The sequence below is a fragment of the Melitaea cinxia genome, chromosome 12 (assembly GCF_905220565.1).
Source record: "Melitaea cinxia chromosome 12, ilMelCinx1.1, whole genome shotgun sequence".
Classification (NCBI taxonomy): Eukaryota; Metazoa; Arthropoda; class Insecta; order Lepidoptera; family Nymphalidae; genus Melitaea; species Melitaea cinxia.
The window spans coordinates 5,613,937-5,631,558 of record NC_059405.1 but is presented as its reverse complement, the minus strand read 5'-3'; the positions used below and the strand labels follow the sequence as shown (position 1 = coordinate 5,631,558).

The 17,622-nt window shown below is 34.8% G+C and overlaps 2 protein-coding genes across 2 annotated transcripts in view; both read left to right on the top strand.

The window, feature by feature from the left end:
• Window positions 1-234: 234 nt before the first annotated feature.
• LOC123658757 (apoptotic protease-activating factor 1-like) overlaps window positions 235-17,622 on the top strand; it is a 25,052-nt gene continuing 7,664 nt past the window's right edge. The window contains exons 1-16 of the mRNA XM_045594094.1: window positions 235-372; window positions 1,398-1,622; window positions 2,230-2,438; window positions 3,473-3,767; window positions 4,966-5,198; window positions 5,857-6,418; window positions 6,708-6,898; window positions 7,565-7,682; window positions 10,616-10,799; window positions 11,824-12,165; window positions 12,472-12,733; window positions 14,326-14,484; window positions 14,889-15,174; window positions 15,396-15,735; window positions 16,106-16,422; window positions 16,500-16,637. Coding sequence (XP_045450050.1) covers window positions 235-372; window positions 1,398-1,622; window positions 2,230-2,438; window positions 3,473-3,767; window positions 4,966-5,198; window positions 5,857-6,418; window positions 6,708-6,898; window positions 7,565-7,682; window positions 10,616-10,799; window positions 11,824-12,165; window positions 12,472-12,733; window positions 14,326-14,484; window positions 14,889-15,174; window positions 15,396-15,735; window positions 16,106-16,422; window positions 16,500-16,637 — 3,999 coding nt within the window. The remainder of the gene's footprint in view (window positions 373-1,397; window positions 1,623-2,229; window positions 2,439-3,472; window positions 3,768-4,965; window positions 5,199-5,856; window positions 6,419-6,707; window positions 6,899-7,564; window positions 7,683-10,615; window positions 10,800-11,823; window positions 12,166-12,471; window positions 12,734-14,325; window positions 14,485-14,888; window positions 15,175-15,395; window positions 15,736-16,105; window positions 16,423-16,499; window positions 16,638-17,622) is intronic.
• LOC123658759 lies at window positions 7,883-9,718 on the top strand. The gene is made up of 2 exons (XM_045594096.1): window positions 7,883-8,123; window positions 8,457-9,718. Exons 1-2 carry the CDS (start codon window positions 7,991-7,993, stop codon window positions 9,701-9,703), a joined length of 1,380 nt encoding a protein of 459 aa, XP_045450052.1. The 5' UTR covers window positions 7,883-7,990; the 3' UTR covers window positions 9,704-9,718.

The window sequence follows — 17,622 nt, the reverse complement described above, 5'->3', positions numbered from 1 at the left end:
AAGGTAGCCAGAGCTCCTGGAGAGGGTAGACAACGTGCTTTTGATGCTCCCATATTTGCAGGCAGCCGGAACCTTCACTAACCGCATACAGTTAGGACCATGCGTTTGTTTGGCAATTTAGTAGTTTAAAAAAGTAAAATAATAAAATAAACCAAATCGGAATTTCATCTGAAGACACTAGGAAAGTAAAATCGAATTTGCTTTATTTTATTTTCAGATGAACAATAAAATACAATGGACATCAAGAACCAGAAGCTGTTGCAGCATCACCAGCATGCTATCGTCAAAGATCTAGACGTAATGTACATCCTCGACGAGCTGTTCACCAAGAATGTAGTATCGACCGAAGACTTTGAGCACATTTGTAACTTGGTACCACTATACTGTACTTTTATTATTTATTCCCATTTTTTTTAAAAGTGTGTGTCAGCTCCTACACAGCTGAAGTTTGCTACTTAAAAAGAAGAACGATTACTGTCATATTTAAAAATTAAATGTTCTATTAATAAAAATTTAAATAACTAAAACAATAAAACTCTAAAAACAAAACAAATTGATTGACGCTCGCAATTCAAATCGGGGCAGCAAATACTCGTATACTAATATACCTTGCATAAATAGCTAAAAGTAGAGTAAGTAGTAAAGTGCCATTCTTATCGTAACTCAGCATTATTTCACAATATATTTTTTTCACCGCGCGTTTTGTATCGTTTATTTAGGAGAAACCACTAAAAATGGAGGTATCAGTGTAGTGATGTAGTCGTGGTCCTTATTGAAACAGGAACTTAGAGGTTGTAGAAATGTAGAGGCACAGTATAGACACTTGTCAATAAATATCGCGAACTATTAAAATAATTTTAAATATGTATATTTTACATTAATGTAGACAACAAAGGACAAAAGATAACTATATTGTGTAATTACGATAATTGATATGGATGAATTGCTTAACGTTTTGTGCCGTCCTCTAACTAAAATTCAAAATCTTAAATCTTTTAATACATAAAACAGTTATATTTGTAACTGTTTTGCGATAAAAACTAATTATAAGTAACATTAATATCAATAAGTTGGTAGTTCCATCACTTCAAAGTGACCAACATACTATTACTACTCATCGTCAACGATAAGTCTGTCTTATTGCGAAAAATCTCTTCAACTAATTGTGTCTTGGAAGTATAGTATATTAACGTTAAAAAAAGTAGTGACTCGTCGCTGTCACTTAGCTTAGCCACGCCTCTACCAATTAAATCGTAGTAAATTAGAACGCATGTCTGAATGGCTTAGGTACTTATACTGATTGGATAACGCAAATTTTCTTGTAATATTAATTTTCCTGAATATTTTATAATTAAGTATCCCAGTCACATTATTTGTCATACAAATTTCTATTACAGAGAGACCGCGAAGATCGTACGAAATATCTTCTTAAAGTGATCAAAAATGGTGACAATAACACATTCGAAGAATTCGTAGATAGCTTAGCAAAGGACTACAATTGGTTGTGGAAAAAACTAGCGACCGGGAATAACAAAGAAATGATCGAAGACGGCTACGAAGACAGTTTGAGTAGAGGAGATGTGCCGAGACTTCCCGAACACTTCATTAGAAGAACGAATTTAGTACGCATTTAATGAACTTGTTCTAAGAATAGTTTTGCAAATATTCCTTAATTCAAATTTTCCAATTCAATGCGATTTATGTATAAAGCAGTTCGAGGCAAAATAAAGTATCAAACTTTGAATATCCCCAAATATCTTCAAATCTTCAGTTTCGAAAGCTTTTTTTTTTTGCTAATAACTCGAACCCGGTAATTGTCAATGAAGGGTATGGGTATGGATCTTAATGTTAAACAAACAAAAGGTCTCTGGACCTTTTTTTTTTGTTCCGTGAAAACAATAGAAACAATGGTATCACTAAAATCTTCATACATTGTCTATCTGTAATAACCTTATTTCAATTCGTGTGTCAATATTAAAAAAGGGATGTTATAAAATTCCGTTACTAAAGTAAAATATTCGAATAATTTCGCATAAGATCGGAGTCCAAAAATCTTGTTACGACATGTTTTTTTTTTCTCAGTCGAATTGACATATTCCTCCGCTTAGCAGAATCGTATTGTTTCTTTCCTTCTCTTGCTTCTAAGTATCCTAAATCAATGTAATATTACATAATTCTGTGTCATCCCTGTTTCAAAAGACTAATGACAAATATTTTAACAAATTCAAGGAGCAAAATGTCCTAACGAAGCTAAGGATCCTGCCTCGACATAAAATCCTCGGTCTCCATGGTATGTCAGGATGCGGCAAGACTAGTCTACTCATAAGTGTGTTACGAAATAACTCGCAACTTATTACGTCTGACTTCAACGGCGTGGTGTACTGGCTCAATTTTAGCAACTGTAAGACTGAAGACGACATAATTGCTCAACAAAATAAGTGAGTGGTTTATTATTTTAACGCTGGGTCATTCCAAGTGAAGCGATCTACTAAAAAATGTCGATGTTTTCGATTTTAGTAATTTTCTAATATTGAACTCAATCCATGTGTGTAATGTTGTTATAGTATACAGTTTAATTAACGAGTCACTGGTTCATCTTATTAAGGAAATTTTGCATAAAAAAATTGTATAATAATGATATAATTAAATAATCACTTAAAATTGCCGTCAACGTAAGCGGATAAAGCAGCGCAGGCGTCTTTTTTTCGCCTAGTTTTAGAAATGTAAATTTTTCTGATTGAAATCTTATTATTAAGAAAATAAAATATGAGCTGTCACACTCTGGAATAATTGAGTAGCTTCCTATTGGTGTAAGAATTTTAAAATTCGCTTCAATGGAGAGATTAGCTCCAAGAAACCTACAAACAACTAATCTTTACCACTTCATAATATTCGTATTCAATTTATGATTTTTAAAGGTGGTCTGGAAAAGATAGCTTCTCGTCGCCTCTTGTGCATCTCTTTTTTGTTGATATGTAAATGTATTTTGCTGTACAAATAAAGAATATAAATAAATAATAATAAAATATATCATCAATATCCACTTCCAATAAGACCTGCTTCTACTCCAGCCTGTTCAAGCAACGTCTAAAGAAGTATTATATGTCCCTTAACATACAATAATATACAGAATTTTAACATACATATTTTATATTAATATATATTTTACATTTATAAACGTATATTATACTATCTTGATTATTTATGTATGGATATTTGTATGTGTGTATGCATTATTCAATCTATCATACACTATTTTTATTCATCCTTAAGAATATTGTACACTTCCTATCCGCCACTACTATATCGTGTCCTGTGCCCAAAGGTTATCCGGAAGAAATCGCTCTTCAGCGATAAGATCGCCTTTGTACATCTTTTTTTAGTCACTACTGTTTGTTTATATTTTGGTGTACAATAAATAATATATTATTATTATTATTATTATTATTTGAAAATATCTTTTTTGTTACAGGTTGTATCGCAAAGCATTACTGCTTTCTTCTCACAATTCACACATGAACTCATCTATATCCATGTCAAGTATCGGATCGAACTCGGACTCGTTTAACAGTTACGAATGGACATGGCAAGAATTAAAAGATAGACTGAAAACTTTATTCGCAGAACAATCATTAAAAGATGCTCTCCTAGTTTTGGATGAAGTAAATGAGACCAAATGTCTTGAGGCATTCGATATTGGCTGCAAGATTGTAGTAACAACTAGAGATTCGGGTGTGCTGGCTAATTTTCATCCGCAGATAATTAAAGTATGTAACGTAATTAATAATTTATAAATTATTTCAGATTTGATGTCATTGTATATTGTCGTTTTATTAAATCATGTAGCACTAATATTCATGTAAATTTTTATGTTGGCAACAATGAGACTCTTATTGTTAGTAGTTTTAGTTGTATTTTATTGCATGCGGTAAATGTTTGTATCATTTTCTCAAATACAAATGTTTTACGATGTCATTAAGAATACTAAAACGTAGTACTAATTTATAATCTATTAATTGCACATAGTTAAATTGTTATCTTGTACCAAACTTGCATCAAGTTCTTTTTTTTTTTCATGTACTATCTTAAATTTGTTTACAAAGATATGACATGATCTATGTTTCTTATTCGCCAATCTACGTATAATCCTATACATTTTGGCATGGATTAGTATAATCTGAATGATTACCATTTACAAAGTACCTAGACCGATACATACATACCTAGTACTATCCTACATACGATAGCTGTTGTATTTCAACCAGAAATACCACAGCTATCGTATGACGGTACAGCACATAAAGTTAGTGGAAACCATTTCCGGGTTTCGGCACCAGAAAAATGTAGCAAGCACGCCTCAACAAAGGAAACGATAGGTGGCTTCTTACTACATTTGGATCAGACCAGGAATAATTGCCGATGTAATCGATGTTCATAACGTTAATAAGCACGCGGCAACAAAATAGAATGCCTCACGTACCTTAGAGAATCGATGATGGCTTCCACTATCGATTGGGCACACCAGCTGGTTGGATGCTGCACATCACATCAAAAGTCTTGGAGTTAAGATGCTAAGAGTTCATGGTAATTCACGATAACATCCGCATAAAAAGCCCGCAGGTGGCGGTCGAGTTAGGTTAGATGACGTGCGATCGCGGCGCGATCATTGTGCAACTCCTAATTGCAACTACCCTCAAGTTTCTGACAAAAATCTCAACTCGCGGGCAGCGAACGCATAACAGCTTTACAAGGCTGCGTTTTGTTGCTGCATAAACCTACTTACACAGAACATCGATTACAACGTTACAACTACGATTTACTACGAAAAAGTACGAAGACGGAACAGTATGTTATTGTTACCTTAACCACGACAATCATTCTCTGTTTGTTTCCTAAAGTAATTAAACCAGTTAATCAATAATTTAACCTATTGTAGTATAACAGAAAAAAAATTTTTTATTTCAGATAGAAAATTACTTCTCCGAGGAAGAATCGCTCGCGTTATTTGCATCATGCTTACAAATCCCTGTGTCCGAATTACCGCGACAGGCAAAGAAATTACATGAAATATGTAAAGGAAGTCCCTTCCACATAGCTTTACTGGGAGCAGATCTAGCGGAAAACAAAGAGAGATTAATTCACGATACCAGGCACTGGAATTATTATTTGAGTAAAATAGAGAAGAAAGAATTTATCTTGTAAGTATTACGATATATATACACAATTTTTTTAAGTTTTTAAAAGTTAGTGTTTGAATTGTATCCGATGGAATATTCTAGAACTGGGAACATGATATAACAGATTTTGTTTAATTACCTAATACTTTACACACAAAAGGCTTCTGAAACTTATTCGTATATATTATAAAGTTTATCACATACTTACCTTAAAATTATAATACATAACAAAATGTAAAGACAGTCTTATCGTAGTGATTTCTTACAGACAATGTCTGTCTATAAATTAAATATTAATATGACAATAACACAATAATTATAGGCAAACGGTGCAAATAGCTTTAGAATGTAAAGTGTTAAGTACACTAAAATATAAGAAAGTAGTGAGTCTGTTTTAGTTTCTTTCTTTAGTACTTTATAGTACATAAACTGTACATTGAAGCTGGAGAGATTGATTGTACTTGTAAATCTCAGAATCTACTCATAATAATAACATATTGGATAGTATAATCATTCTTGAATAAATGTTGTAAATTACATTACAACTTATAAATCATAACATTAACCATAAAAATAGAACCACATCAAACAAACCACAAAATATTCTGTTAGGTAATGTACCTTAACCGCATAATAATTACGTATTTTTTAATTATAAAATGTATATTATATTTTTCAGCAATTTGACACGACCTAACATTGACCCGATGAAAACAATCGAAGTATGCATTAATTCGTTAAAACCGGACATCTTACCGTTATTCAAAATGCTAACAATATTACCCGACAACGTAAAGATAACAACTAAAGTGTTGAGTAAACTGTGGAACAAACCGATACTTGATGTTAACATCATTATGAAGCAACTACGAAGCAAATCGCTAATAATTGAGTCCTACGATAAAGATCGATTGAACTATTTGTATGAAATACACGATTTAATTATGGGTTATTTACGTAGTTGTGCTGATGAGGATGAATTAAAACAATTACATGAAGATTTCCTAAATAGCTACAATTATACCAGTGTAAATGATGCTCCAGTAGAAATTGAAGACGATGGTTACATAGCCTTTTATATTGGTTACCATTTAGCGAATACGAAAAACTTAAACCATAAATGGTTACTGTTTAACAGGTTATATTTGGATTTGAAGTTTTTGGGTAATAAGGCGAGACTTACTGGACCCGCTGATGTTATACTGGATCTGCAGAAATATGAAAGTTATATAGTAAACGATGTAAGTGCATCATTTTATTTGGATTCTACACCTGTACACCCTATCATATCCTTAGTAACATGAGTATCATCTTACTGAGGATATGCTAGCCATTTCGCTTGTTGCATTGGATCTTTTAAACTGAAATGTCACAAGACTGGGATTATTGCTATTGTCACTATAATAAAAATGAAAAATAAATGAAATTTAGGGTCTAAATTTTTTTGCTCATATTAAATATTATATGGAGATTTTTTTTATTTAATTTATTTTTTTAATAAACTAATATTTATTTTACTTTAACAATTAGGAACTCGACAGAACGCTACTTTTTGGTATTAAAGAGTACTTAAGTACACATGGAATAGATCTATACCGGTACCCTTGTACAGATATCATACAAAATATCTTACAAAATGAGTCGAAGGGAATTCTCTACACCAAAGCCTGGCAGATTGCTCAAGAGAGATGTGCCAACAATGAGTTGTATTTTGAGTTCATGTAAGTATATAAAAAATAACATATTATATATTCTGTGCAGTTTTATACAATATATAAATACCTCTTTAAAACTGATTCCAAACAATAACGCTATTTACGTTTAATCGATATAATTAAGCTTTATAAGTTTGATTAATTTTACGCTAACCACTAATGATACTGTGTATACATGTACGGTCTAAGTTTTTCAATAGTAACATAATGTAAAAAAGAGATACAAAATTTGTGAATATAAATGTGTTTAAACATCTCTTTAGATATTCAGCTGTCTTAATAATGCTGTTTTCTACACAAAGCACTAGACTAAATAAAGTTATTCCTAAAAAATTCAACAAAGTTAGTGCAGATAAAACCATGACCTTTAGCGAATGAGCTATTCAACGAATGAAATAATGATAAAATCTTTGATATCTCAACCGATTTTTTATTAAAGAATAATAAATTCAAAAATATAAATTATAAAGAAAGATTCAAAATAAAAATTCTTGACATTATCAAAAAATATTTATATAAAAAATATAAATACATAAAATGAGGTTAGATTATTATATTTATTTAAAATGTTTTTATATCTGTGGATACGCCACAACGTTTTGTATAACAATATTCTGGCCACTGGGCCATCTTTGCACATTATCAGTTGTTTTAAATTATGTTTAATTATAGGCACGAACAAAATGTAGAAGAAATAAGACACTCGACGATTGATGTCAAGGAATCCATTACAGCAGTTTGTTTCCTCGGCGATTATGTAGTAGTTGGTACTGTTACTGGAGCTATAAAGGTACATACTGTTTCTTTTAATGTCTATAATCTTAAATACTATCAATTAAATGAACAGTGAACGTTTATTATAACTATTCTATTAATTTATAAAATAAGTAACATAGGTATTAAATATATGTATTAAAGCCTAGTTTTTTGAATGCAGTAATCAAATAAATTTATAAACTGTCTTATTGTCCGTTCATCGTAACTTGACGCGTGACTAATTGGTAGCACTGTTTCCTCAGTCGCCATCTTACTTTCAGTTTGATAGCTTGCTGTTTGTGTGCTCTTTTGGTTTATAATAAGTTAATCTGAGTGTTAAAAATGCCGAAGGTGGTAAAAAGTGTTAAAAGACAAACTATTCTTCAAGTTTACGCATTTTGTGAGAAAGAAAAGACTGAGAACAAGCTGATTATTCCATTGCAACAAGTTCGTGCCCGAGTTGCCGCCATGACCGGTATGTTTTATAGGGTTACCAGTTAAAAAGATAATTAGCCCATAGTGGCGAGACATTTTTTTTATTAATTTCTTTAATCTCATTTCATAGATGATACTAAAATTAACAATAATATAATAACCTAACCTATTTGTACCTATTTAAGGAAGTAATTTACCAACTTGAATCGAGGCTCATTTAAGTTTGTCGTGATCTGCATTTTAAGCATATTTGATTACTCGTAAGTAATCAAATATGCTTAAAACGTCGCTTTACTAAAATATTCTAATTTTATAAACTAAGTATCTAGTAAAATAAAATTGCATTATTATTTATTTTTTTTGATGATTACAGATGTATCCGAATCTACTGTGACCAGGATTTTGAGACAAGAAAGAGAGTCCAGTTCTGTTTCGGGTGTGCCTGGTCCGTCAAAAGTAACGACACCAGGAAAGACGCGACCAAATCGCGATAAGAAGATCAAGATTGATGACTTCGATGCTAGTGCAATTCGACAAAAAATTATGTCATTTTACGCTGTAAGAAAAGAAATCCCTACATTAAACAAATTACTTGTCGAATTACGAGAGGAAATAAATTTTGAAGGTGGGCGTACTACACTATGGAAAATATTAAAACAACTTGGATATAAATATAAAAAGTGTCAATCAAAACGAAAAATGTTAGTGGAGCGAACAGATATAGCTACCTGGCGATTTAATTATTTAAGTGAAATTAAAAAATACCGAGAAGAGGGGCGGACTATAGTTTATTTAGACGAAACTTTTATACATTCGTCATATAGTGTGCAAAAATGTTGGCAGTCAGAGTCTGAAGAAGGTGCATTGGTCAGAGATTATGGTATGGGTAGGCGATGGATAATTGCACACGCAGGAACTACAGATGGCTTCATTAATAAAGCATTACTGCTATTCAAATCGCAAACAAAATCATCCGACTACCATGACGACATGAATAGCGATAACTTTATAAAATGGCTGGAAAAACAAGTTTTACCAAACCTGCCACCTAAATGTGTGATTGTGATGGACAATGCCCCATATCATACTGTGCAAACAAATAAAAGCCCTAATATGACAAGCCTCAAAGCAGATATGGTAGAGTGGCTTCAAAACAAGGGGCTGTTGTTTTCACCAAATTTGACAAAAAATGTTTTGTATGAATTAATTAAAAAAAATAAACCAGAGCCTATATATAAAGCCGACGAATTAATAAAATTACATGGTCATGATGTTTTACGACTGCCCCCATATCATGCAGATTTAAATCCGATCGAATTAGTATGGAGTGTAATGAAGAGACGGTTTGCAGAAAAAAATGTGGGCCAGAGGGATGATCAAGTGGAATCACTTATACGAGAATCATTTGGCTCAATAAGCAATGATATTTGGAAAAAAGAGTGCTCTCATGTAATAAAAATTGAAGATGATTACATACTTAAAGATAAAATAATAGACGAAGGAAGCGATCGCTTTTTATTGTGGGTTGGTAGTGAAGAAAGTGATAGTGACAGTGAGCATTCAAGCAACATTGAAGAAGATATGATTCCTTTACACCTTATTGATCATAATTATTATTAAAGTGGTTATTTTTTACCCTGTTTTGTTTAATTTATCCTGAATGCTCCTAGTGATGTATGAATAATTTTAAAGAGTACACTATCACCGAGTTGTGGGAAAAATCCAAAAATTTAAGTAGAGGTTAAACTAATAAAATAGCAAGAATTGTAAATAAGAAATGAAATCTTGTGAATAAATTAGTTTAATCACTACTTAAATTTTTAATTATGTTTCACACACTTAATAAGTCTTGTGTATACTTAAAAGTACGTCAGTAGTAATCGTAGTAACAGTGAATTACGAAATTAATGCCCTTACTTGTAGATATATGTACATGCTATTCCGGTTCTTTAGACTTGTCCCTACATTTCGGGATCGCTTTTCGTATAAACACATGCAACACTGCAAATTTCAGTGCTACCAATCAGATTACGCGTCAAGTTACGATGAACGGATAATAATTTATAGTTACAAAATTTGACAAAATCATCTGCTGATTTTATTACAGAAACTTTCCTCATACCTTTACAATTGTTGCACATAGGAACAAATAAAATCTGTCTTAGTAGTATAAATTAACGGCTCTGGTCTAGTGGTGCGAGTAGTCGCCTAAGCACCGATGGTTTGTGGGTTCGATTCCAGCTCGGGATAGATATTTGTATTTGCACAAATATTACTCATCGGTTTGGAAGTCTGTCCTTGTGGGTCTCCTTACCATGCCTCGAAGAACACGTTAAGCTGTCTGCTCCGATTGTAATCATAAATACCTGACAGCGATCGTTACTCATAGTAGGGAACATACCCGCCAACTCGCAGTGGCGCAGCGCGGTGGATTAAGCCCCGATCCTTCTCCTACACGGAGAAAGAGCTCTATGCCCAGCAGTGAGATGTCACAGGCTAAATCATTGTACAAACTTTGATCTCTCTTTCCAGTTCTTCCACATCGGCACAAACAAGTTAAAAAAGGAGTTGTTGAGCTCCGGATCGCCCATCAAGTGGCTGGGGGCTTGCCCCATCAACCCCCCATTCGTGGCGGCGCTCGCCTACGACGGCGTCATCAAGCTGTGGTACGTCGACGACGTGGAGCACGACGGGGCCGGGGACATCATTGAAGAAGGTACTTTTAATATCTACGATTTTATTTTTGTTACCCACACATTAGGAATTCTAAACAGTTTTGAATATCATATCAAAAATTGACCGCTCCAGCGGGGTTCGAACCTGCGTCTCCGACTGACCATGTCGGCGCTCTAGCCAATTAAGCTATGGAACGATGTACCCGCTATATGGAAATTTGACTATAGACGGCGCCACGGTTCGCTTAAACCGAATATAAAAATTATCATATCAAAAATTTCGCCAGCGGTCAATTTTTGATATGATATTCAAAATAGGTACTTTTAATCATACTTTATTTTAACTTATACAATACTTCTCTGTTTTGAATAGCCCATTGGCGCAGTTTGTAGTGGCCCGGCCCTACTTTCTGTTCCGCAGGTTGCGTAATATGTTAATTTATATATGGATTATTACTGTTTTATCAAAAAATAAAAAAATTTAGGTATAACAGTTACGTGTAACACAAGCATTAAGTTGCTATAACTGGCCAAGTGCGGATCGGACTCGCGCGTTAGATAATTTTTTTTTTTGTCTTAATATTTTTTTTATTTCATTTTATTAAACCTTAAAAAATGAACGAATAAATAAATAATAAATAAACGCAACTTCTTCACACTTAACGGCCCCCAGTATGATTTTCTTCTGTGTCGGGGGTCCGGAAACACACACAATACAAAAGCACAAACGCCCAGACCACGACAAACATCTATACGGCCAATACAATTGTTTGTCGTGAGCCGATGTCGAAACCGCGACTGTGACCGCTATATAAGCAATTTTAATGATGCAAAATTTCCTCAATTTTGGAGAATTAAAACCACTGTAACACAGATTTTAAATGCTTTTGTAAACTAACTTTAATTTCGACTCAACGTGATTTAGCATTTACATTTTTAATTTTGTATTTAATACTTTATTTGTACAATACACTCAATTTATTTACTTCTGGTAGGCTTCGCGTAATATATTTTCTACCTTTTGTGTTTGTAAGAGAGAGACAAGATTTCTTATTATTTTTTTAGAAGGCGACGAATCCCTAAACAATAATTACCCGAGCAATGAGACAATAGCACCCAAACTCGGTCCTTTTATCAACTGTCGATGGGCCAATAATGAAGAAACCTTAATAACTCATACATCAAAGATGATTGTATTGTGTAGTACAAGAGGCAATGTTCTATACCTACTAGACAATTTGTACAGAGACAAAGATATACTCTGCTGTGTACCGTCTAATTGTGATAAGTATGTGATAGTAGCTACGAGTAACAGTAATCATACTTTGGAAATAATTGATCTTAAGACCAAAGAAAAGCGGATTTATGAAGAAACGGATACAGTATTGGATATTGTGACTGTACCTGGTATGTATGATTGATTTTATGTTGTCTTGACTGAACAAGTCGTAAAACCCCATTGGAATCATACTATTTAGATTATTATGATTTTTATTATTTGTTATTGTGCTTGTAAAATACCACTAAAAATATTGTAATGAAATAGGTTTCTCACGTGGTATTTTTTTTTTTTTTTTTTTTTTTATTGTTACAGTTTAATCTAAAACTCTGCTGGTTTTTTACATTTATTACCAAAAAAGTCGAAATGAATAATTAATGTATTTTTCTTATCAATTACCTATGAATTAATCACTTGTCGAATTTGCTTTTTAGGTAGCAACAGGATTTTAACATTAAAAAAGAAGGAAGTTACGGAGTACGAATGTAAAACTCTGCGAAGATTTATCCAAAATAGCACTGCTTGTACTTGTAAGACCGTCATAACCAATAATATCGTGAAGGAAAGCGTTACTTTTCTGTCGATGGCTGTGAACAAGACTGGGACGCTCCTGTTTGTATCGACGGACGATAGTCGTATTATTTGCGTTAATTTGAAGACGAACACGTATCTCTTCGATTTAGAAAATAGGAGAGGGTGAGTTTTTTTTTTTTTCTTACTTTGCTAATTCAGCGATGAAGTTAGTGTACACAAGTAATCATGTTGTATAAAAGCATAATATCACGACACGACAAATAGTCACACTCGAAGTACTATAAAAACTAATAAACTAATTTTCTTTTGAGGTAGGGCACAGAGAACTTATGGGTTTATGTCCATTGTCTTCACGCTAAGAAGTTCAAAGAAAGAGTTTGAATACTATAATCATGAACTCTGGGCATTTATACTAGTTTTTTTATACAACTAGGTTGTCATATAGGTTACCGTACCATATAAACATCTGCAACACAGAAGGATCACAAGCGCGTTGGCGACCCTACCCTCAGACCTGCCCAGAAGCTCTGGCCACCTAACTCACTGCTTGAAAGTAAGAGGTATGTTCGAGATACTTCCCCGGTCGGACTGCTCCAGATTTTGAGCACAATATTTCCTGCTGTGCCCTACTTCAGTTAAAGGTTCCGTATAGGTGACGGGCTTTTCCAAGATTGCGTTATGGAAGTCAGCAGTGTGTCGACTCGGGTAGCATACCTAGTACCAAAACTCACTGATAAGTAAAGTGATACAAGTATTTGTTCCAACCTCGTCACACTTTGACGATAAAGTCGAGGCCATCTATGAAGATATTACAAAGGCCATACATGGCACTACTTCGGCCTTCTAGAACTTTGGTATGTGAGGCTTCAACGCTACAGTGGGGGGGTACAAGACCGCGACAAATCGAAAATCGGACAACACGGATTGGGGCGCAGGAATCACAGGGGTCAGATGCTAGTCAAATTTTTTCGAGTCGGGGGGCTCTTTTTGATGAATTCCTTTTTCGAGAAGATGTCCCAAAAGAGATGAAGATAGTAGAGCCCAGATACTGTGACAAAGAACGAGATAGATTTCATAATTGTGGATAAAATTCTCGCTGTGTGGTTACGGCAGTAAAGAATATAGCCACCCCCACCTCTTTTCCCGTGGGTGTCGTAAGAGGCGACTAAGGGATAACACAGTTCCACTAAAACCTTGGAACTTAAAAAGCCGACCGATGGCGGGATAACCATCCAACTACGGCTTCAAGCCGAAGACGGGCAGCAGCGTCTTCGGCGCGACAAAGCCAGCCCTGCGGTCCCCAACCAGCCTGCCCAGCGTGGTGACTATGGGCAACACACATGAGTTAACGCCATTTTTTTCGCGAGCTTGTACAGGACTATGTCTAGCAGTGGACTGCGATAGGCTGAAGTGTGTGTATAAGTGTGTGAGTGTGATAGATTTTAACAAAGGGCGGCCTTATCGTTGAAAAGCGATCTCATCCAGGTAACTTAGGGCCAGAGGAGCTGGTTTTGTGTCGGTGTAGGTGTACAAATTGTGATATACTATTTAAAGTTAGACTTAAACGTGTAAATATATTTACGTACACACATATACACATATAAATATATGTGTGTGTGTGTGTGTGTGTGTACCCGCTTCCAATCTATGTATGATTAAGTAGTTCATTAAAACATTTTAGCAAAACAATTGACCGTGCTAATCTTACTTACTCGTGGACATGAGGCAGCGTATAACAAGTGATCTGGCTGCAGGAACGCGGTGTCGCTGTCGACGAGCGAGGTGGTGTCGTGGGACGAGCTGCAGCCGGGCACGGACGCGCTGCTGTCGGGCACGGCGGGGCGCGAGGCGTGCGCCAAGGTGTGGTACCTGGACGCGGCCTACGGCGCGCTGCACCCGCCCCGGGACCCCGGGTGAGTGGCACGGTACCGGTACACGGTACACGGACAACGGTACACGGTACCGGTACACGGACAACGGTACACGGTACCGGTACACGGCACACGGTACACGGCACACGGTACACGGCACACGGTACACGGCACACGGTACACGGTACACGGTACACAGTACACGGTACACGGTACACAGTACACGGTACACGGTACACTGTACACGGCACACGGCACACACACGCCAAGGTATATTATGTAATAATAGTGACTATTTGTATCTATATGTATATACTTTTAGAAATGAAGTAGGGCAACAGAAAGCCCATGGCGCTTAGTTTTAAAGAGAGAAGATTTATTAGAAATCCCCTAATAATAGGAATGTCCTCGCTTCTTCTAAAGATTTACTGCTTTATGTTTTGCAGAAAAGTTCGTTTAACAACAATTTTCGACGCAAGTTTCATCAATACTCTTTCGCCTCAAACACCAAATTCAACGCCTGCGAATAGTGCACCACAGAGTAGCAACAACACTCCGAAGCGACACCAATCGTTCGTCAGTCATAAAGAAGTTAAGAAAGTTGTGAAATCTACGATGAGCTTAGATCGGTACTCGTTGAAACCATTAAATTTAAAAGGGATATCTAATGGAAATAGTGATGGAGCGTATCAGCCCTTGTTGGCTGTTGTCGATGAGAAAAACAATATACAGGTAAATATTAAGTTATTTATATATGACGGCTATATTATAAAGATAATTGTAAAAATTGTTCAAACGTTATAGTGTGGCAAAAAAAATGGCAAATGATTCTTAATTTTGCCTAAAATGTATACATAATTGAAAAATGTGTGTCATCGTGCTCATAGTATCTAAACGTGTTCGATTTTTTTTTAGTTTTCATCAATCTATTTGATAACTATTTAAACTTTCAGTTAATGCGTGGAAGAAAACTTATAACTGAAATATTATCAAATTCCGATGACAATATCACAAAAATCAAAATATCGCCTTGTAACCAATACATCATATACGGTTTTAATTCCGGCATCGTCAAAAGTTATACCTTACAAAATAAGGAGAAAAAAGACATAATGAATGTCAATAGTGCAGTTAAATATATGAACTTTGTGAATCAAGATCTAATGATGGTGGCGGGAAAGAATCGATGTCTTATGGCATATAGGTTGATGGCAGACGGTCAATGGAAACCTAAGATGCTACAGAAAGGAAATACTAACCTCGGATCTCAAGAAATTTTAAACGATATAAATGGTATGTACATGTTTTGGATGTTATAATAGTAGTGACTATTTGTGTTTTTTTTTTAATATACAAATAATAATGTTCAATACAATTCTGTAATTTTTTCACGTAAAATATTCTTATATCCTGAGAAACGGTTCATTTAATTTTTAAAAAAAAGTTAGACGATAAAATCAAAGCGTTACAATAAAACTATCACTCATTTAAGTATTTTAGTGATATGTTATATAAAAAAGTTCAGTCACTAGCTTCTATAAACAGTGTGCTTCATTATGAATAAAAAAAAATATTTCAAGTGTAGATTCAGAAAACACAAAGCTTATCATATATCATTAATTTTATAATACTTTCAATAAATAGCATATTAAAATCGTTTTAGGTTGTAAGAAGAAATCCAGTCACTCGGATAAAATATCTAGCTCAGGAAGCGACACGAGCCTTGGTTCAAAAGACCGTCTTTTCCCTAGTAGTGATCTCAACAGTCGCCTTTGCAAAGGAAGCACATTAGTCGACTGCTACTGGATAAACCAACGAGGACTTATTACCATTGAATCCAATGGTACTATAAAACTATGGGATCTCGACTTAAATTTGGCAAGCGTCCTCAGTGGAAGACAAGCAGATGTTTGCATTTATTGTTCTGCGTTCCAGAACAACGTGTTAGTTTTATGCGACGATTATAATTTAGCTTTTCAAGTAAGGTTTACAATTACAAAATAAAATGTTAATTTAAGTCTCAATGGTCGTGTCTTAAACAAATTTTCTAATTATAGATATACAAGCTCAAAGTAGAAGATCAAGTTGTGCTCGAAACAATTCAAGAAAGTAAACTTAATAACAGAATATACTCTTGCGCTCTCACCGAGGACGGTAACATGCTAGCTATGGGGCTTGATTCTGGTGATATTGTGGTAAGGAATTTGTAATAAATTGTAAAACATAGACAAGACATAGAGGGTCCAAAAAGCGGAAAAGTAAAAAAATTACAATCCTTTCAAAAAATTACTTTCCTTTTCAATTTCAATCAATTCAGCAAACTTTTAACTAAGGGCACATCGGGAAATTTCCTGCTCAAAATATGGAGCAAGCCCGACTGGGGCCGTACCTCGCCCTTACAAAAGATCACAGCTAAATAATACTGCTTCAAGCAGTGTTATTTAGCTTAGCAGTGTTGTGTTCCTGTTGCTAGTAAGGTGACCAGAGCTCCTGAGGGGAATTGGTGATAGGGTCGGCAACACGTTTGCGATGCTTCTGGTGTTGCAGACTTGCAGATGTCTATAAGCTACGGTAATGGCTTACAATCAGATGAGCCGCACGCTTGTTTACCGACGTAGTTATATATAAAAAATAACGTATATTGATATCATTAACGATTTTGTTTTCTTATTATTACTATAGTAGAAAAACCCAAGAGGCTTAATAGGGATTTACTCGAACGTAATGGAGACCTAGATTCGGAAGTTTAGTTTTTAAAAAGAAACGAGAGTTAAATAAAGTATGCCCTTTTACCGGTGGGACGAGTTTAATAAGGCGTGAAAAATAAAGAAATCCAGTTACAAAGACATATTTAGGGCCCACAGATGTAAATAATGTATGGATTCGACGTATTTTTAATAAATGAGAAGTCTGCCAGTTTGTATGGTACAATTGGCCATACGACGGAGTCTACTCCTAATTATAATGGCTATGCCGCGCTTTGTTGATTGTGGTAGTTGTTGTAGAAATAGAATAATAGACTAGTTTTTAAAGTTATAAATTTTAATAGCACGCGGTCAGAAAACAGGGGGTAGGTTCGGAATCAGGCGCGTTAGGCACCTGATTTTCAGCCTTTATTTCCTTAGCTGGCCCACGCCGCGACAACGTACCTTAGAAAGTAATATGGAAGGACACTGGCCT

Bases quoted from the DNA above. Each gene is read 5' to 3' on its own strand.
- LOC123658759 (XM_045594096.1), top strand. From the start codon at position 7,991: ATGCCGAAGGTGGTAAAAAGTGTTAAAAGACAAACTATTCTTCAAGTT. The intron at 8,124-8,456 runs GTATGTTTTATA...TGATGATTACAG, and splicing joins CCGAGTTGCCGCCATGACCG to ATGTATCCGAATCTACTGTG.